Source organism: Lithobates pipiens, unplaced genomic scaffold, assembly GCF_037356315.1.
Source record: "Lithobates pipiens isolate NorthernLeopardFrog02 unplaced genomic scaffold, aLitPip1_a1.2 Scaffold_22, whole genome shotgun sequence".
NCBI lineage: Eukaryota > Metazoa > Chordata > Amphibia > Anura > Ranidae > Lithobates > Lithobates pipiens.
In genome coordinates this window covers 47,944,576-47,962,895 of record NW_027507784.1, presented here as the reverse complement: position 1 = coordinate 47,962,895, position 18,320 = coordinate 47,944,576, and the positions used below count along the sequence as shown (strand labels likewise).

General features: G+C 39.4%; 1 protein-coding gene across 4 annotated transcripts in view; it reads right to left on the bottom strand.

Moving 5' to 3' along the window:
* The window catches only part of LOC143923736 (sodium channel protein type 2 subunit alpha-like), a 200,634-nt gene that overhangs the window by 51,967 nt on the left and 130,347 nt on the right, over window positions 1-18,320 (bottom strand). For all 4 annotated transcript variants that reach the window (XM_077447559.1, XM_077447561.1, XM_077447558.1 and 1 more), the window contains exons 15-17: window positions 17,523-17,696; window positions 13,254-13,613; window positions 11,342-11,830 (exon numbers count right to left, since the gene is read on the bottom strand). In XM_077447559.1, the coding sequence (XP_077303685.1) occupies window positions 11,342-11,830; window positions 13,254-13,613; window positions 17,523-17,696 (1,023 nt within the window). The remainder of the gene's footprint in view (window positions 1-11,341; window positions 11,831-13,253; window positions 13,614-17,522; window positions 17,697-18,320) is intronic.

Genomic DNA, 18,320 nt, shown 5'->3' with positions numbered 1-18,320 from the left:
ACAGCTCGATCACACAGCGCAGGGGACATCGCTGGATCCAGGGGACAAGGTAAGTAACTCTCCCTGTGTCCTCCCCTGCATCCAGCGATGCGATCCCGAGTCTGGCTCGGGGTTACCGCTCCTATCAGTAAATTCCTAACCCGAGCCAGACTCGGGATTACCGCTAGGGGGGTTAATTTAGGGTAAACACTATAATAAATCACTGGGGTTCATTTACTAAAGTAGTAGATCATGGTAACTTTCAAAGTGAATTTTCACCTAGCTTAGTGAACCAGGTGAAATTGTGTTGACTTCCATCATCCAAACATGTTGAGGCAAAACATTTTTTTAATTTATCTTGCACATGATTGGGTATTCTTCGGAAAGTGAGCTTTCACTTTGTTTCACCTTGTTCATTTAGATAAATAAATATGTACTTTGAAAGTCAAAGTGCCCCATCCCTTTAGTTAGTTTCCGGTCAAGATGTACAAACAAAAAGTATGCTGTGGTTGATTTACTATAGAATAGGGAATGTTAACTTTCAAAGTGAATTGTCACATTGCAAGGTGAGTTTTCACTTATCTTAGTAAATTATATAAAACAGGGTAAAAATTCACTTTGCAAAAAATACTTATGTGCAAGGAAAATAAAAACAAACAGGATTTTTACTTGCATATGATTAATTGATTGAAGTTAGCAAAGCTTCACCTTATTCACTAAGCTAAGTAAATTTTCATTTAGCAGTGTTAATTTTCACTTAGTGAAGAGAATGAGGTGAAGTTGTGCTGACTTCAATCTTCCAATCATTTGGAAAGCAAAAATCTTGTTTTTCTTCTTGTACATAATTGGGTATTCTTTGCAAAGTTAATTTTCATTTTTACATCACTTACTGAGAACATTGAAAATTAATTCACAAAGAAAGGTAAACATGCTTCTTTACTAAATCAGGATCATTATAATTTACCATGAACAAAAAACACACAGCATTTTACATTTTTATATCTTTACTGAACAAACAGTTTAAACATTAAAGTCACTGATAGACATGTAAACCTACAGATTTAAAAGGGTAACTAGAGCCAGTATTCCAGGCACTGAGTCAGATATTACAACTAATTCAGATGTGGATTTGATCTACTCCACTGAATTCAAAATTCAACATACCTGGCTGTCTACTTTTTACAGCAGAATTAAATTGATATGCAATATGGAGAAGCTTAAAGGTTTCAGATAGTCTCAAAAAAGAGTTGTTAAAGCTCCTAAGAGGAGTTTTGTACACAGTGGGATTGATTTAATAAGACTGGAAAGGGCCAAATCTGGTGTAGCGTTGCATAGAAAACAATCAAATTTCAGGCTTTTTGTCAAAGCCTAATTGAACAAGCTGAAGTTAGAAGCTGATTGGTTTCTATGCACAACTGCACCAGATTTTGCACTCTCCAGTTTTAGTAAATCAACCCCAGTGCTATGACTGGGAAAAACTATAATACAACGCCAAAACCTCATTCCATCTACAAAGCATGGTGGATGAAGAATAGTGTGGAGCTGCTATCCTGAATCAGTCTAAAACAACATACAATCACTAAAGCACAAATAAATTAAAAAGTGAATCATGAAAATCTGCAGCAGTATTGCCAAGGCATACAGTTGTGCTCAAAGGTTAACATACCCTGGCAGAATTTAGGATTTCTTGGCCATTTTTCAGAGAATATGAATCATAACACAAAAACGTTTCTTTCACTAATGGTTAGTGTTTGGCTGAAGCCATTTATTATCAATCAACTGTGTTTAATCTTTTTAAATCATAATGACAAGAGAAACTAGCCAAATTACCCTGATCAAAAGTTTACATACCCCAGTTCTTACTACCGTGTATTGCCCACTTTAACATAAATGACAGCTTGAAGTCTTTTATGGTATTTGTGGATGAGGGTCTTTATGTTATCAGATGGTAAAGCTGCCCATTCCTCTTGGCAAAAAGCCTCCAATCCCTGTAAATTCTTGGGCTGTCTTGCATGAACTGTAAGTTTGAGATCTCTCCAGAATGGATCAATGATATTGAGGTCAGAAGACTGAGATGGCCACTCCAGAACCTTCACTTTATTCTGCTGTATCCAATAACAGGTTGACTTGGCCTTGTGTTTTGGATCATTGTCATGTTGGAATGTCCAAGTATGTCCCATGCGCAGCTTCCTGGCTGATGAATGCAAATGTTCCTCCAGTATTTTTTGATAACATACTGCATTCATCTTGCCATCAATGTTGACCAAATTTCCAGTGCCTTTGTAGCTCACACATCCCCAAAACATCAGCGATCCACCTCCGTGTTTCACAGTAGGAATGGTTTACCTTTCATCATGGGCCTTGTTGACTCCTCTCCAAATGTAGCATTTATGGTTGTGGCCAAAAAGCTCAATTTTGGTCTCATCACTCCAAATGACTTTGTGCCAGAAGGTTTGAGGCTTGTCTCTGTGCGGTTTGGTGTATTGTAAGTGGGATACTTTGTGGCATTTGTGTAGTAATGGTTTTCTTCTAGCGACTTGACCATCTTACTTCAAGTGCCTCCTTATTGTGCATCTTGAAACAGCCACACCACATGTTTTCAGAGAGTCCTGTATTTCACTTGAAGTTATTTGTGGTTTTTCTTTCCATCCTGAACTATTTTCCTGGCAGTCGTGGCTGAAATTTTAGTTGGTCTACCTGACCATGGTTTGGTTTCAACAGAACCCCTCATTTTACACTTCTTGATTAGAGTTCGAACACTGCTGATTGGCATTCTCAATTCCTTGGATATCTTTTTATATCCCTTTCCTGTTTTATACAGTTCAACTACCTTTTCCCACAGATCCTTTGACAATTATTTTGCTTTCCCCATGACTCAGAATCCAGAAACCTCAGTGCAGCACTGGATGAAAGATGCAATGGTCTGTCAGGAGTCCAGAAACTCATTGACCTTTTATATACACACACTAATTACAAGTAAACAGATCACAGGTGAGGATGGGGACCTTTAATAGCCATTCAAACACCTTTGTGTCAACTTATGTGTATGTTATCAGGCCAAAATTACTAGGGTATGTAAACTTTTGATCGGGGTCATTTGGGTAGTTTCTGTTGTCATTATGATTTAAAAAGAGTAAAAACAGTTGATTGATAATACATGGATTCAGCCAAACACTAACCATGAGTGAAGGAATTGTTTTTGTGTTATCATTCATATTCTCTGAAAAATGGCCAAGAAATCATAAATTCTGCCAGGGTATGTAAACTTATGAGCACAACTGAATATGCATGGACTGCAGTGCAAAATAAGTTGTCTAACAAATCATGACACAGCATTTCCTGAAACAGCTTTCAGAATCTGAAATAGTCCAGTTAAACAATTATTGCAGGTTAACTTCTGCTGATGTCTGATCGGCAACTACACAAAGATTGGTGGTTGAGGTTATTGCCACTAAAGCAAAAATGAAGTTTACAAAATTATATTTTTATATTTAAATGAAAAAACAAAAATTCAGATCATACTTTAGATGTCATTTATACAGATAGTTTTTTCCTAAAACGTCCATAACATCCCCGCCCCCTTCTTTCTCCTAAATTGTTCATGACCCCCCACCCCCTTTTTGATCCCTTTTTCTTTATCTCCCTCCCTTTCCCTTTTTCTCTCTCCCCTTCTCTCTCTAAAAAAAACTGACAGCTGTACTGGTGTTTGAGGAAGAAACACTGAAAAAGAGTAATGATTTTTGAATGTCAGGGTCATATTTCAGCAGTCCCTGTTTATGTTCATTGGGTTGGGAAGATGAGAACATCACTATTAGCATTCTATATCGTCTTGCATTTAGCCTCTTTAGCCTAGAGTCTAGAGACTCTGAGTATTGATCAAGGCTGTAGTGTAGCTGTAGTGTTTCCAGGAAATTGTGTAATGGACATATAGTACACATTGTAATACATAAATGCATGTTATTAGAATCTATAAAGTGACTCCTCCCATGTCTAAATCATATCGATGGGCTGAGATGAAGAGAACAGTCACTGACCATTATTGGATGTGAGCAATGGTCAGATTAACAGATGCTGAACCATCGTTGCTTCTAATAGGTAGAAGTCACACTATGACCTTCATTTGTGCAACGGAAGAATAACAGCAGGGTTCTAATTGGCTGCCTTGAGCAGCAGACAGGTTCCATGTTTTTCTAATACAACCCAATGTATCATGTCATCATTTCTTAACCAATAAATAGTAGCTGCTATTATTTTGGGTACCTCCTAATATTCTTATGTGTTACTTCAATTCAGAAATCTGTTCAATGAAGTGATTAGCCTATCTATAATCTTTCAGTAAGATTTATATAAACAGTACTTCTTATCTCTAGTCACTAAAACATCACATCGTTATATCAATAAAAGCTGAAACTTGGTCCATACATTGATATAATACCAATAATGGCTATCAGACATTGCATAAACATGCACATTCACTTAATATGCTATCATAGGACAGTATATTAGCAATCCCAACAGGTCATTGATATGAAAAAAATTAAATCTCATCCGTCAAATGTAGTAAACTTGCCACAAATGTGGGCAATTCAAATGATGCGTATGAAGTAAAAATACTTAAAGCAGACCTTTTACTCAAAAATCTAATATAAGCCTATAGTACTTAGCACTGCAGATCCATTTACAAAAGCCGTATATTGTTCAACTAAAGCTCTGAATTTTGCAAAAAAATGCACTTAGATGAAAGCGGAACTTCACTCTCTTAATCAGCATTGACTATTTTTAATCCTTATGCTGTATCATTATTAAATGGATAGGAAAATATATCATATGTACTTGTTTTAGACTTTTCTTTTATATTTGTTCAATTACTTCCTAATGTCCAGTCCTAGGCAAATGACCACAAGAGTCATCAGAAGGGGAGGAGGGGTTTTCTTAGTCAAGCACACCCTCCTGCCTACATCCCCGAACTCCGGGCAGATGGATTGAAGGAAGTAAATGCTACACAAATCATCTCCCCTAATTTAAGATGGCCATGGCCAGAAATGCTAAGGTTTTGTTTTTCAAATCATTTCTCAGCAAAATAAAGCATGACGATGTAACTGGATGGGTTATTTTTCTTTGAATATTAAAAAGGAATGAAATAGTGTTTTTTGTTTGTGGTGCTCATATGCAGTGTAATTCCTCTTTATTGCAACTTCCACCTCTATAAAAACACTATTGCTGTTGCCTTTACCTCCAAGCTGCCTTCAGTGGAAGGCGACATCACCAGTGCCTTTTAGGCAGCTCTTGGTGCTAAAATAAAATTGCAAGATCTCATTCCCTCTTATATAGAAGCACAATGCTAGATATTATGAGTAACATGAATGAGATTCAGTGCAGACATTATTGGTGGGCTTGCCCCAAAAAGCAGAAAGACTAAATCAGCCTTTAATGCAAACTGGACAGAGCCATAAGATCTAGTAGAACAGGAAAACACTGGGGAAGTAGATCATCTTATTTTATTGGCGCTTTAATAGTACAGAAAATAAATTACAAATTAGGGTGAGGAGTGAGGTCCACTTTAAAGTGAACATGTGCTTTGCCCATAATAGGCAAAATAGCAGGCTTGCTTTAGAAAAATTACCATAATCATTATTTGCTTTTTCTGGGCTCTCCCACCACCTCAATCCATTGCCCAACTAACCAAGAGTTAAAGCAATTGTAAAGAGGACAGGGGCCTGGCTGTTCCACATGCCAGGGCCTATTTTTTGGCGTCTCAACTACAGCAGCTTGGTGGCTGGGGACTGGAAGATTCACTGGACCCTGTTCGCAAGTTGCTGAGCCATACGGCTCACCACCGTGTAGCGTTCTCAAATTTAGAGGCGGGCTTCCCTCATCTTCCTAAGGGTGCTCCGACTGTGGTCTTATTAAACACACTCTGGAAATATATTAAGCGACTGTTGAAAATCCAGGGCTTTTTTTCTCTTACCCCTATTTGGGACAATGGTTTTTATTATCAGCTGCTGAGACTCAAGGGTTTCCGCAGCTGGCAGGTGAAAGGTCTGGAATACTTGACCCAATTATACAATGGCCCTACTCTTAAGTCTTTTTTGGAGCTACAGAGGGAGTTCGCACTGCCACGCACTGATTTTTTTAAATACCTTAAATTGAGACACGCCTTACAATCTCAGTCCAGAGCTACCCCACTTGCCTTGGTTGACCATGCAATTATACACTCTATCATGATGACGGCCAGTAGGAAGGGTATGATTTCTAAGGGGTATGCCATTATTACCGGGGTGCTTCAAGACTCGGCTATGTTGCCGTGCAGGCGTGGATGGGAAGGGGACCTAGGACCTCTAGATGGTGAGACCTGGGATCTCTGTCTTATGTCTGCCCACAGGGTATCAGTGTCGGCCTCCCAGAGACTTTCCCATCTTTATTTGTTACATAGAGCCTATAAGACACCAGCTAAATTGTATGCTTGGGGCCTCCGGGACTCCCCCCTGTGCCCTAAATGTAAAAGAGACCACGGTGACCTTCTCCATATGTTCTGGAAGTGCCCTAAACTGACTCGTTATTGGACTACGATTCTGGAAACTATTCATCAGGTATTTCGAATCATGATTCCCACAAGCCCGGTGATATGCCTGTTGGGGGCCCTGGACGAGGAGTCCCTTACCCCGGCCGTCTGCACGGCGATTCTCAGGCTGCTTTATATGGCTCGTAAACTGATAGCCCAGATGTGGATCACGCCCAGGGTACCCAGCAGGCAACAGTGGATTGATCGGGTTAACGGGATGTTGATACATGAGAAGCTGGCATACCAACATAGGAATACCCCCCAAAAGTTTTATAATATGTGGCAGGACTGGCTGGACGTCCCAGGTCTGGCACCGCACCAGTTGATTCAGAATAGGTTACTGCAGGGCTGATTTGACCTTGATATTTACCATGGGTCCTGTCTTACCTGTTTGGTTTGGTTGTATACAATTGTTGAAGCATGCTATTGAATGCTAATAACTGTAGGTATTGTATACGGTACTATCTCTATATGTTCTGTGGCTCAGGGATCTCTGACTATCTCTCCCTCCCCCTAGTTTATTCTGCTTTCTTTTTCTGTTAATTTTTTTTTTTTTTTTTGTTTCTTTTGACTAAGAAAATGAAAAATTTGAATACTGTAACTGCACGATAGCTTTCTCCTTCTTCCCTCTTGCTTCTTATGCTGAGGACAGATTTGCTGACATCCTGTCTATTATCCGGTCTCACTTATTCTCATTTACTGCACCTCCTTGATCTGCTGTTTCTGGGAAGATTATGTTTGTTACTCTGATTTCATATTGTGTGTGTTCTCATTATGTGAGGCCATTGTATGGATGTCTTGTACCATTATGTTTTTCTAATAAAAACTTTTTCTGATAAAAAAAAAAAAAAAAAAAAGAGTTAAAGCAATTGTAAAGGAAATAAAAAAATAACAAACATCTCTATACTTACCTTCTCTGTGCAGAGTGCCTCTGAACCTCCTCTCCTTGGGTCCCCGCCAGGGTGCCTGGCTCCTCCTCTCTGTCCACTACCCCCATGGGAAGCCACTTCCCATGGGAACACTCACAGACAGCGGGACTCGCCCCCCGCTCCCTTATCATTGGCTTTAACTGACAGCACTGGGAGCCAACTGGCACTTTGTCCCAGCAAAGCCAGTGAGACCTAGAAGTGAGGGGAGAGAAGAGCTGCAGATGTGCACAGCACTGGATGGATTGAGGGCTCAGACAAGCATTGGGGGGGGGGGTGAGAGGCAAAATTGATGCCAATACATTTATTACCTTAATTTACCTTAAAGGCTCCTTTCATATGTAGCCAGGTGCCAAGCATCATACAGATATCTTTTGGGGCCTCTGATCTGCTTATCCACTCTGGGTGTTGCACCTTTCCCTTTCATGCCATTCAGACTCACCTGGACACACAGACAGTGCTCTGCAGCCTGGGGAACAGACAAGTCATGTCTGTTGGCGCTAAGGCTCGGTTTCCACTAGTGCGACTTATCATGCAACTTGGGACTGCAAAGTCGCATGACAAGTCGTACCCCATGATTTCCAATGAGTACCGTTCATATCTGTGAAACTTCAAGTCGCAGCATCTTCAAACTAGTCCCTGCACTACTTTGGTCTGATTTTGATACGACTTGAGGTCCATAGACTTCAAGAATACATAGACATTGCCTCAAGTCACATCAAAATTGCGGTAAAAATGGCATGACTTTCAGGTCGCAATAGTGAAAACCTAGCCTAAAGGTTTGTGAAAGCTGTGTATAGTATATAGAGGCTTATAGACTTGAACGGCCTGTTAGGTAGGACTCTGATTGTCAGGGAAATTTAGTATAGAACTACACCAAGGAGTTAGCAAACAACTATATGGAAAAAAAAAATAAAGCAAGAGAGAAAGCTGTTATCCTAATTTGATATAAAATCAAAAGCTATATAGGAATAAAAGAATGGACATCACTGACCCTTTTATGTGTCTCAATCAGTGCTCACAAGTGCAATATGTGCAATGTAATATTAGCTGCCATAAAACATGCCAAAACATTAGCTGCCATAAAACATGTAAAAAAAAAAAAATCTATATAAAGTGCCCTAAGCAATCTACACCAACCCAAATCATGGATAAAAAAAAATCACAAATTTACACAAAGTTCACAAACACAAAATGTGCAAAGTGTGTTAATAAAAATAATGAAAATGATTAGAAATCTCAAATCACTATACACTAAAGTGCCCTGTGCAATATATAACATGCAAAAAAAAAAAAAAAAAGTGACCATAAATGAAAAAGAAAATCCATATGTGCCAAATTTCATAATAATAATTTGATCAATAAATTGAAAAGTCCTAAATGCCACCAAAGGTGAAGTTCTTTCTTCAATCTGGAACTTCAGGTGTGTGCTCAGAAAACACCCAGTGTAATCCACCATCACTAGATGGACTCACCAGACTTGTTGCTGCTAAAACCATAAACCTCCCTGACCAATGAGAAAGTTTAGATATGCCTAACTTGAATTTCTACTGTAATAATGGATTAGCATATCATTTTGGATATAATTAGTCTATGTATATACTGATCTTTTTTGACATGAGGTTTTCACTCAAGGTCACCTCCACTTTTTCTTATCATAATATATGCTCAGTTTGAATTGCCCAGAGGTGTGGCAGATTGGCTTTAAAAAGCACTAGTCTGGCCATGCCCTTATACACAAAAAGGTGCATCACTAAATATAAAGCATGACTGGAAATACTCTAGAAATGATCTAGCAGTTTTCCTGGTCATTTACTTTTCTTCCAAACCAGGATTGTATGACAAGCAAAAATACAGAAATGGAAATAACAGTAACTAGAGATACCAAAAGCCTTTGCAGTTCTAAGCCTCAATATAAAGCAATAGGCAACATTCTAGCATTGCCTATACAACCACAAGAAAATCTACTTTGCACTGATTTATAATCGTTACTGCCTTCTTAAGACTTTTTTCCTTTTTTTCCATCTCAGTGATGGACTTTATTGACAAAAAGCATTTTCACGTTTTTTTTTTTTGTTTCTGGAATTACCAAAGTCTATCACAGATTTAAAAACAATATTTTAACAATTTAAAACAAACCTATACTTTGCAAATAGTAGTCGACATAAAAATGTTTAACAGACACAGCAAGTATCCTGCACTCCAATACTGCCCCTATCTGCTGTCAGAGCACCAGATTTTCCCAACTGATAACTACTATCTATGACACTGGCCAAACTAGCTGCTGACAAGATATGTGCTTACAAAACACTGGAAAAAAAAACATTACAGGTCCTGTTCACCTCTAGTCTATTAACATTGTTGTCAATCAATTCCTAAGGGAGGGGGTGGCGGTCTTGGACCCCTGAAATGTGTTGGCTACCTTTGTTCTGTCCTTCTCACTTTTATTGGAATAAATTTGTATCTGTACCTCTTAGCTGTGGTGTGGCCCTTGACTTTCCATTTTCATTATATTGCTGAAACTGGGACTTCTAAAGACCACTAAGAAGTACAAATGTTTCCAATACAAAGATAAAACTGGAAAGAACAGGCACAACAAATGTGTGCATTAAACAAAGTCATCTGTTCTTTAAAAAAAAAGATTAAAATGCACTCATGGACTTTTTGGAGGAAAGCATTTTGGAATGTATCAAAGGGCATCAGGCAACTCTCAGTGGTCAGTGGTGGGACTTCAAATGCAAGCCAGGAACTGTGTGCTGGATCACTGATGATAGAATGGTGGAGGACCAACTGAATGATGAAGAGATGCAGTGGCATCCTCCTGGCTCTTGGGAACACTTCTGACTTGTGAGGTGGTAAGGCTGCTGCAGCAACGTGTTTTGGAGATTTTATTCCCCTTTCCCAATTGTAGTATATAGGCTAGTGGGACTATCTTTATAGAGGTTATTAATAACTGTTACAATGCTAGCAGTTAGTAGTCACTTCTACAAAGACAGTTCCGTCAGCCCATGTATTAGCCTTGGGAAAGGGGAAGAATTCCCCACAATGCTTTGCCACAGCAACCTCACCACCTCATAGCCTGGAAGTTTTGCCACAAATCAGCATCTCACCATTGTTTGGCAGATGCATCACCATTGTGTCAGCTGTGCTTGAAGGTACAGTTCCCGGCTTGGATTTGCAGCCTCACTACTGGACACCGAGGGTTACATCATGCCATCCCTATGCTGCAGGCTCTGATATGTACCTTTCTCTTGACATTTTTGTGAGTATATTTTTCCCGTCTTTTATTACATGGATTACTTTGTGAACAAGATAGTTGCACCCTTTCTTTCTTCTTTGATCTTTGGTCAATTATCAATCAACCATCAGCAACAGTTCTGGCTTGTCTGTATCCTTCAAGCAGCAGGACAAATCATATTTTTTTAAATGTATACAATACAGCTGTTGCGTCTATAAACCCATCAGCAGAGCTGGATCATCCAAAAGGCAATTTGGGCAGACACCTGGGACTGGGGGATAGTTTATTGGCCAAAATTGTGCACCTGCAAGGCATTTTACAAGTGAGGGTGCACTAGTAGGCAGTAGATGACTGATAGGGCGGGGGCAAAGCTTCTATATTTCCTAGAGCCCTCTGTTCTGCTTTAATAAGTCTCTGCCCATCATATGGATAAAATCTTGTTCAGCCATCAGACTCTTAATGTCCAACAACCATCTGATGTCAACAGCCAACTTCCCTGTGCAGAATGTGCAGAATCTAATTATGATTATTTATGTACTAAAAGACACTCCCTGGAATAGCTAAGGAATCTTCAAAACCCTGTAATCATTACATACCAACCAAAATAAATATTTGAAAGTCATAAATATAGCTTACCTCTTTGCTTTCTTCAAGGTCAGACTCACTACTAAATTCCTCTGTGTTCAAGTTTTCAAAGTCTGATTCCCCTACAGCTATTGGTACAGTCACTGTGAGGCTTGGGTTATGTATGAATGACATATAGTCACTTTCAATGTCAATATTGTATTTTTCCACGCTGCTTCCAATACCACTTGTGGCCGTTGTGCCATTCCCATCCTTCAGGTAGTCAAAATCTTTGCCTATTTCTACTGTGGTGTGGTTGGATATACAGCTGTCTTTCTGGTTCTGCATGTCTTCTAGAGGTTTATTTTCTTCCAGCTCTTTTTTCTTCTTCACAAATGCATCCTGGATGAACTCCCGTACTTTCCTTTTCACATAAGCAATCCCAATGTGCATTCTGGCCACGGCAATTTGTAGATTATTCATTTCATTATCATCGTCTGATGCAGAAAGATTGTCTGAGCTAAATGAGCTCAGCAACAAAGCTAAGAACAGGTTTAACACCTAAGAATGCAATTAAAGGACAAGAGAAAATATGAGTCTGCTAGAACATTATTGTACGCAAACATGAAATGGTCATTCCACCAAAAACAGAGTTAAACAACACCTGACAGTTTCCTTATGTATCTTGGGAACTTTTTTGTTAGATATCTGCACTAGAGCTCTTGCGTCTGCATTCCTGCCATTATGAAGCGTTCTTGCTCTGCACAATTCAACAGGAGGAGATGGAACATGCAAAGGGTGGGTGGGAAAAATTCCCAAGTGGGGAGTAGGCATGAGCTTTGGTTCATCTCTGGGTTCAGTCTGAACCCATATTTGACTGTATCTGGAAGGCAACTGTCAGTGTTGGGCCCATGTGCTGCAACCGGGGAATTTTTTGCCCCAAAACTTCACATACACAAAGGGGCAGGAAATGCTTGTGTGATCATTTCCCTAATATGGCCACATGGCCATAATAGATCAATGTCATTGAAGATGAACAGGACCAGGAATTATGGCAGAGAGAACTCAACTTGCTGTTGGTATATTGTTAGAAACATATAAAAAGCCAGGGGCTAACTCAACCCACCAGGCTCTACCTATTACTAAGATATAACTTTAGGTGGGCTAATCCTTTGAATACAATGATGAATATCCCTTTTAGGCCAGGATGAGCACATTTAATTGTCTACTTAATCAGACAGGCATCAGCAATTCTGATTACTGTTGTAACTCGTTTCACAAATTCAGTCTGGATCAAGTACTAAACATTGTTTTTATAGTATGGTCAGACTTTAGCATACAGAATCATGCATTTCTGAATCCAGCAGGGACCCTTGGCCCCTTCCTTATTTTAAAACAGTGGCAAATAACCAAAACATGCCAATCCTTTGCTCAATAGCCTAAGCGAGATATTTGTTTTTTCCGCAACCTTCTCTTAGGACAGTGAAATCTTTTGTGCATTAAAAAAACATGGCTGCTTCAGTGCTTAGTGGTGATTGGCTTTTTTATCAGAAATTTAAGCTTGAAATTGCATTAAATGGTTAAGCTCAGAAATGTTTAACTTCTGTTACTAAAAAAAAATTGTAGAAGACCTGTATAGATTATAGACCCATTTGCACCACTTTTTTAATAGCAGATCTGATTTCCTGCAACAGTTTTGAAAATCTGACCCTGAAAATGGCCTTCATTTTCAGGTTTAAACAAATGGCCAACAAAAATATAGTTAACATCATCCAATAAAGCTGAATCAGAACAACTAATGTGCAGTTGAAATACACATACGTAAACTGTTTCACCTCCAAAAATATTTGGGATTCTGTTTAGCCAATTTTATGAAACACAGTACTTCACATGAGGAACCAAGAGTTTTCATATTTAAATAGCCAAACAAAGAATATATTTCACTGAGCGGTAACTGTTTTTTTATTACATACAAGACACTTACCACTAAATTTCCAATGACCATCACCATCATAAACACCGTTAGGCACATAGATTGTCCAGCCACCTCCATACAGTCCCACATAGTCTCTATCCACTCTCCACACAGTACTCGGAAGACAATCAGGAAGGAATGGAAGAAGTCATTCATGTGCCAGCGTGGAAGCTCACATGTTTCAGGTGATATTTTACAGACACATTCCTTGTAGCTTTTACCAAAGAGCTGCATGCCGACCACAGCAAAAATAAACACAATAATGGCTAACACCAAAGTCAGGTTTCCCAGAGCTCCCACAGAGTTGCCAATGATCTTGATAAGCATGTTGAGTGTAGGCCATGATTTTGCCAACTTGAAGACTCGGAGCTAAAAAAAATAGGAACATCAGAGATAGGTAAATATTTTTATGTAGCTCCCAACTGTCCCTTTTTAAAACACAATCCTTCTAGTCAGATTTTCACCATGAGCATGCTTTACCTGCTCATGGCGTATTGTATGTTAGCCAAGAATCAGAAGAGGCACGCGCAAACTCAATTATTTCATGTTCTTTTTCTCAGTGAGAACAAGGAAGCAAAGCACCATCGCAATCACAACTTTGTGTGAAATAACAGTGCTTCTGAAGGTCCAAAGTGCTTGGGATGTCACTTTGGTAACATATGCCATGCCCATGCTTCCATATCCTCTTCTCATGAGCATCATATCATGCTGTCAAGGGGTATAATCATGTTTATATGGCCACTCTTAGCTATAATGTAGAGATCTCTAAGAATTCGTTTACTATTTAATAAAAATGCTATCACTCTCTGAAACTAAGGCTGGCCATACATTTTAAATACATTTTTAATTCTCTTGTACACTTTTCCTTTAGATTTACCAAAAACCATATAATATGAGGTCAAAACGAAACAATTTTCAATTGTATCCATGAGAAAAGGGTCAGGGCACTCAACTGCAAAATTATGTTATAAAGCATACCATTTATAAACTAAAAGCATTTCCTTCAATTTAAGTTATTAATCTGTCTGGCAACCATAAATGGAATGAGAGGGCTAAAATCAATGTGCCGCTATGGCATTCTTATGGGGTCTTTACAAATGAGCAGGGGTGGGTAAATCAATACACAATTTAGAAGATACGTGTAACCAAAGAGCACCCTGGCTATTTTAGTAAACAGGTACATACACAGATAAAAAAATATAAGGGAGCTGTTTTATCTGCCAGTTTATATATTTATACATGATCCCCATGACTAAGCTCTGGGAGGCGGAGCAAAACGCATTGGGACGTGGCCTGGTTGGAGCCCAGGCTGAGGTTTCCACTTTGTTCACCTCCATATGACTACATGGATGTGCGGCATCAGGGATCACCTCCTTTCCCTCCCTTGAGCCATTGGAGGAGCCAGGATGGGCGCCATACCTCGACAGCACTTAGAAACAGATGTGAAACACCCCACATCTACTGAGCCTGAGCGGCACACAAAGATACCATGGGTTACAGATTTACAATTTGGCCACACCATACAGGCTTGTCTGGCAGCACAGGAGACCTGATTTTCCTCTGCTGCTGTTCAGTAACACTTACAGGCCTCCTCTACACCCCGGTCCTGTGACTGGACAGTGACAGGAGTAGCAGCAGAATTAGGAGCTCATCGTTCTGTAACTCTGTGCATTCCTCCTATCAGCATATTTATTGCATCCCACCTCGACTGATTGGCTATCTATGCTGCTTCTCCCTTCTCCTCCCTAAATTCTGATGTACAAGGACTGCAAGAGGCTGATACCAAGTCAAATTCAGGTACTTGCTCTGCTTGCCTTTAAAAATATATATTTAGGGATCAATGATCAAAGAACTGTATTAATTTTTGTATTTTTTATATCTGCCTGATGTTCCGCTTTAATAGGTCAGAAGTCACTTCAATGGGTAAATGGCTCAAAACCATAAGGTGTGTGAAGTACCTTCTTATCCCTTGTACACATGGTCAGAGATTCCGACAACCAAATCCTTCGGGAGTAATTCCGACAACCAAATCCGTCGGGAGTAATTCCGATGGATTAATTCCGGAAGAGGTCCGGAAGTGATGTTGCATACACACGGTCGGACTAAGTTGTTGGAAAATCCGATTGTACATAACGTGATGACGTTATTTCGTTACGACGGGACTACGTTCAGGCTAGTAGCCAATAGCTTTGGTCTAGGAATTTGATCTGAGCATGCGTGGCACTTTGTCCATCGGAGTAGGCTACACACGATCGGAATAAGTCCGATCGAAGCATTTTGTCGGAAAATTTTACCGGCAAGTTGGAAAAGTTGGTCCGTTGGATATTCCGAGAGAAACAGTCCGATGCAGACCACACACAGTCGGAATATCCGACAAAACGGTCCAATATGACACATTCCGTCGGAATCTCCGACCGTGTGTACAAGGGCTTAGAGAAACTAGGTAGTGGATCTTGGGATATATAGACACCACTGTAAACTGTAAGAATAATCGATTAATCATGTTACAATATACAGATAAGCTATCAGCAGCTGAGAGTAAGTTTCTAATTGCTGATGGTGCAGGGGTCACTGTTAGATCTGTAAAGTGTGTATTTGCTAACTTGTATTCTGAAATATTAGTAAATTGTCTTAAAGTAGAACAATCTTTAGAGTGATTCAGTAACTAAAAAAAAAAAAAAACTATATGGGGAAAAAACTTTTAATACTTACCTGTCACATTGCCTGCGCCTCTGATCATCTCTAAACTTTCTCGCTCCCGAGATGGACTGGGGACTATGGAATTTGTAATGTGCATAGAGCAGGGCACATGGTCACAACTAACGTGCAATGCTCATTCCAAAACAATGGAGGTAAGATGTGGGGGGAGAGAGACTCAGGAGCTCGCAGAACACATTACAAGGAGGAAAACCATTTTGGATAGCGTGAGAGAGTGTATAAACCCTGTCAGTTTTTTTTTTCCACCTGGATCCCATAGGGAGATTTCCTATGACTTTACGCCCCATAGCAAAAAGAGTAAGTGAGAGAAAATTCATCCAAAGTGAGGGAATTGCAGGGTGTCACCAGGGTCACCAAAATAGTGTCCCCATTGGAAGATTTCCCCTCTATTACTGATTGGTTGTCAACTGAAAACAAACCGAAAATTTGGGATTTTCTTTTACTTTTAATTTCAATGATAATGGTAAACAGGATGATCAGAGAGAGTGAATCTCCCTAATGGGGTACAGACAACAATAAAAACTGCCAGGTGTTCTAATCCCTCTTCACTATATCAAAAACTGAATACAAATGTTGCCTGTGGTTGCACTTTGATGTGGTGGTAAAGGCAGAAGGTTTTTATTTTATCTTAATGCATTCTATGCATTAAAATGTAAAACCTTCTGTGTGCAGCAGCCCCCCTCAGCCCCCCTTATACTTACATGAGTCCATCTCAATCCAGCGATGTTGCATGAGAGTCTCAGCTGTTCAGGCCCTCCTCATTGGCTAAGAAATCAGCAAAGCACTATTGGCTCCTGCTGCTGTCAATCAAAGTCATTGAGCCAATGAGGAGAGAGGGGGATGGGCCACAGCTCTGTTTCTGAATGGACAGACAGCAGCGGCTTGACGCAGGTACCCCCATAGCAAGCTGCTTGCTGTGGAGACACTCAACAGGAGGGAGGGGCCAGGAGCAACGAAGATGGACCTGAGAAGAGGAGGATCTGGGCTGTTATGTGCAAAATCACTGCACATAACATGTTTGTTATTTTTAACAACAAAAAAACAAAAAACAAGACTTTAGTATCACTTAGGGTAGGTAGGTAGGGGAAGTGGTGTAAGTAGTGAAAAATTATAATTGATATGCATCAAAAAGGCAATGGTAGCACTGCCAAATAGCATTACTATCACTTAAAATAAGACATGGGTTCTTTCTATCAGGCATAGAAAGGAAGCTATATTTATCAATCAGACCAACCATATTCGTGAGATAAGACAAGAAGGAATGAGAGCCTGCTTATGTAATGAAAAAATAAGGCAGCCTCCATGTTCATAATTAGTTACAGATTATAAAAAATTAATACCGAAAAAAGGATTTTTAAACTATTACACACTAGATTATTTTACATTATTTTATTTGAAATATGACTATAGGTCCTTTTTAATTTTTGCACATACTATATATACAGGTAACTGATAAAACATATTTTTCTCTTTTATTATTCATAGACTTTACCTAAACCATTTTATTATTGAAATTTTTCCTAGTGTTCTCATTACACTTCATTACGATGGTATACTCACCAATCTAAAGGACCTCAGGACAGACAATCCTTCCACATCGGACAGACCAAGTTCCATCAAGCTCAGACTGACAATAATACTGTCAAATATATTCCATCCCACTTGGAAATAGTAGTAGGGGTCTAATGCAATGAGTTTGAAGACCATCTCTGCAGTGAAAATACCAGTGAATACCTAAGGAAATGACAATGCCATAAAACATTAATTAATTTGCAATTAATAATGGTTCACAAAATCCATCTTGTATTCTTGACCATTCAGATGACAACTATGGCCATTCAGAACATGAAAACACTAGAAACTGTAAGGATGTACTCTGTGCTGTGTTCATGAGTCAACAAGGAAATTTCATGTCTGGGCGTACTAATAATTCCAGCATTGACGCCACATAATCACATCCTAAATTCCTAAATTATCCCCACAAAGATTTGTAAATTCTCACAAAATGTATAAAAGGGTTCACAAAAGCATGCATTTAAAAGGTAAAAAAACAAACATGAGCTGCTGTAGGTAGCAGATCAATTCCCATTAAACACACAAAACCAGTCATTTGGGTCTTTCCAGAGGTACCGTGCGGAGTGACAATCTGTTTAATGATTCATCCCCCCTCCAAAGAACATGAAAGAGAGAATAAACAATGCAGTTGACAACCTCAGCCAAAGTGTGGCTGCTAATTAGATGGCACACAAAGTGCACTGCAGTCTATTAATTTTTCATGGCTGTGGTAGAAAGGGATAACAACACAGTGCAAATTCTGTGCTGGCAGAGGAGGAATTGAAAAATTTGTCGTGGATTATG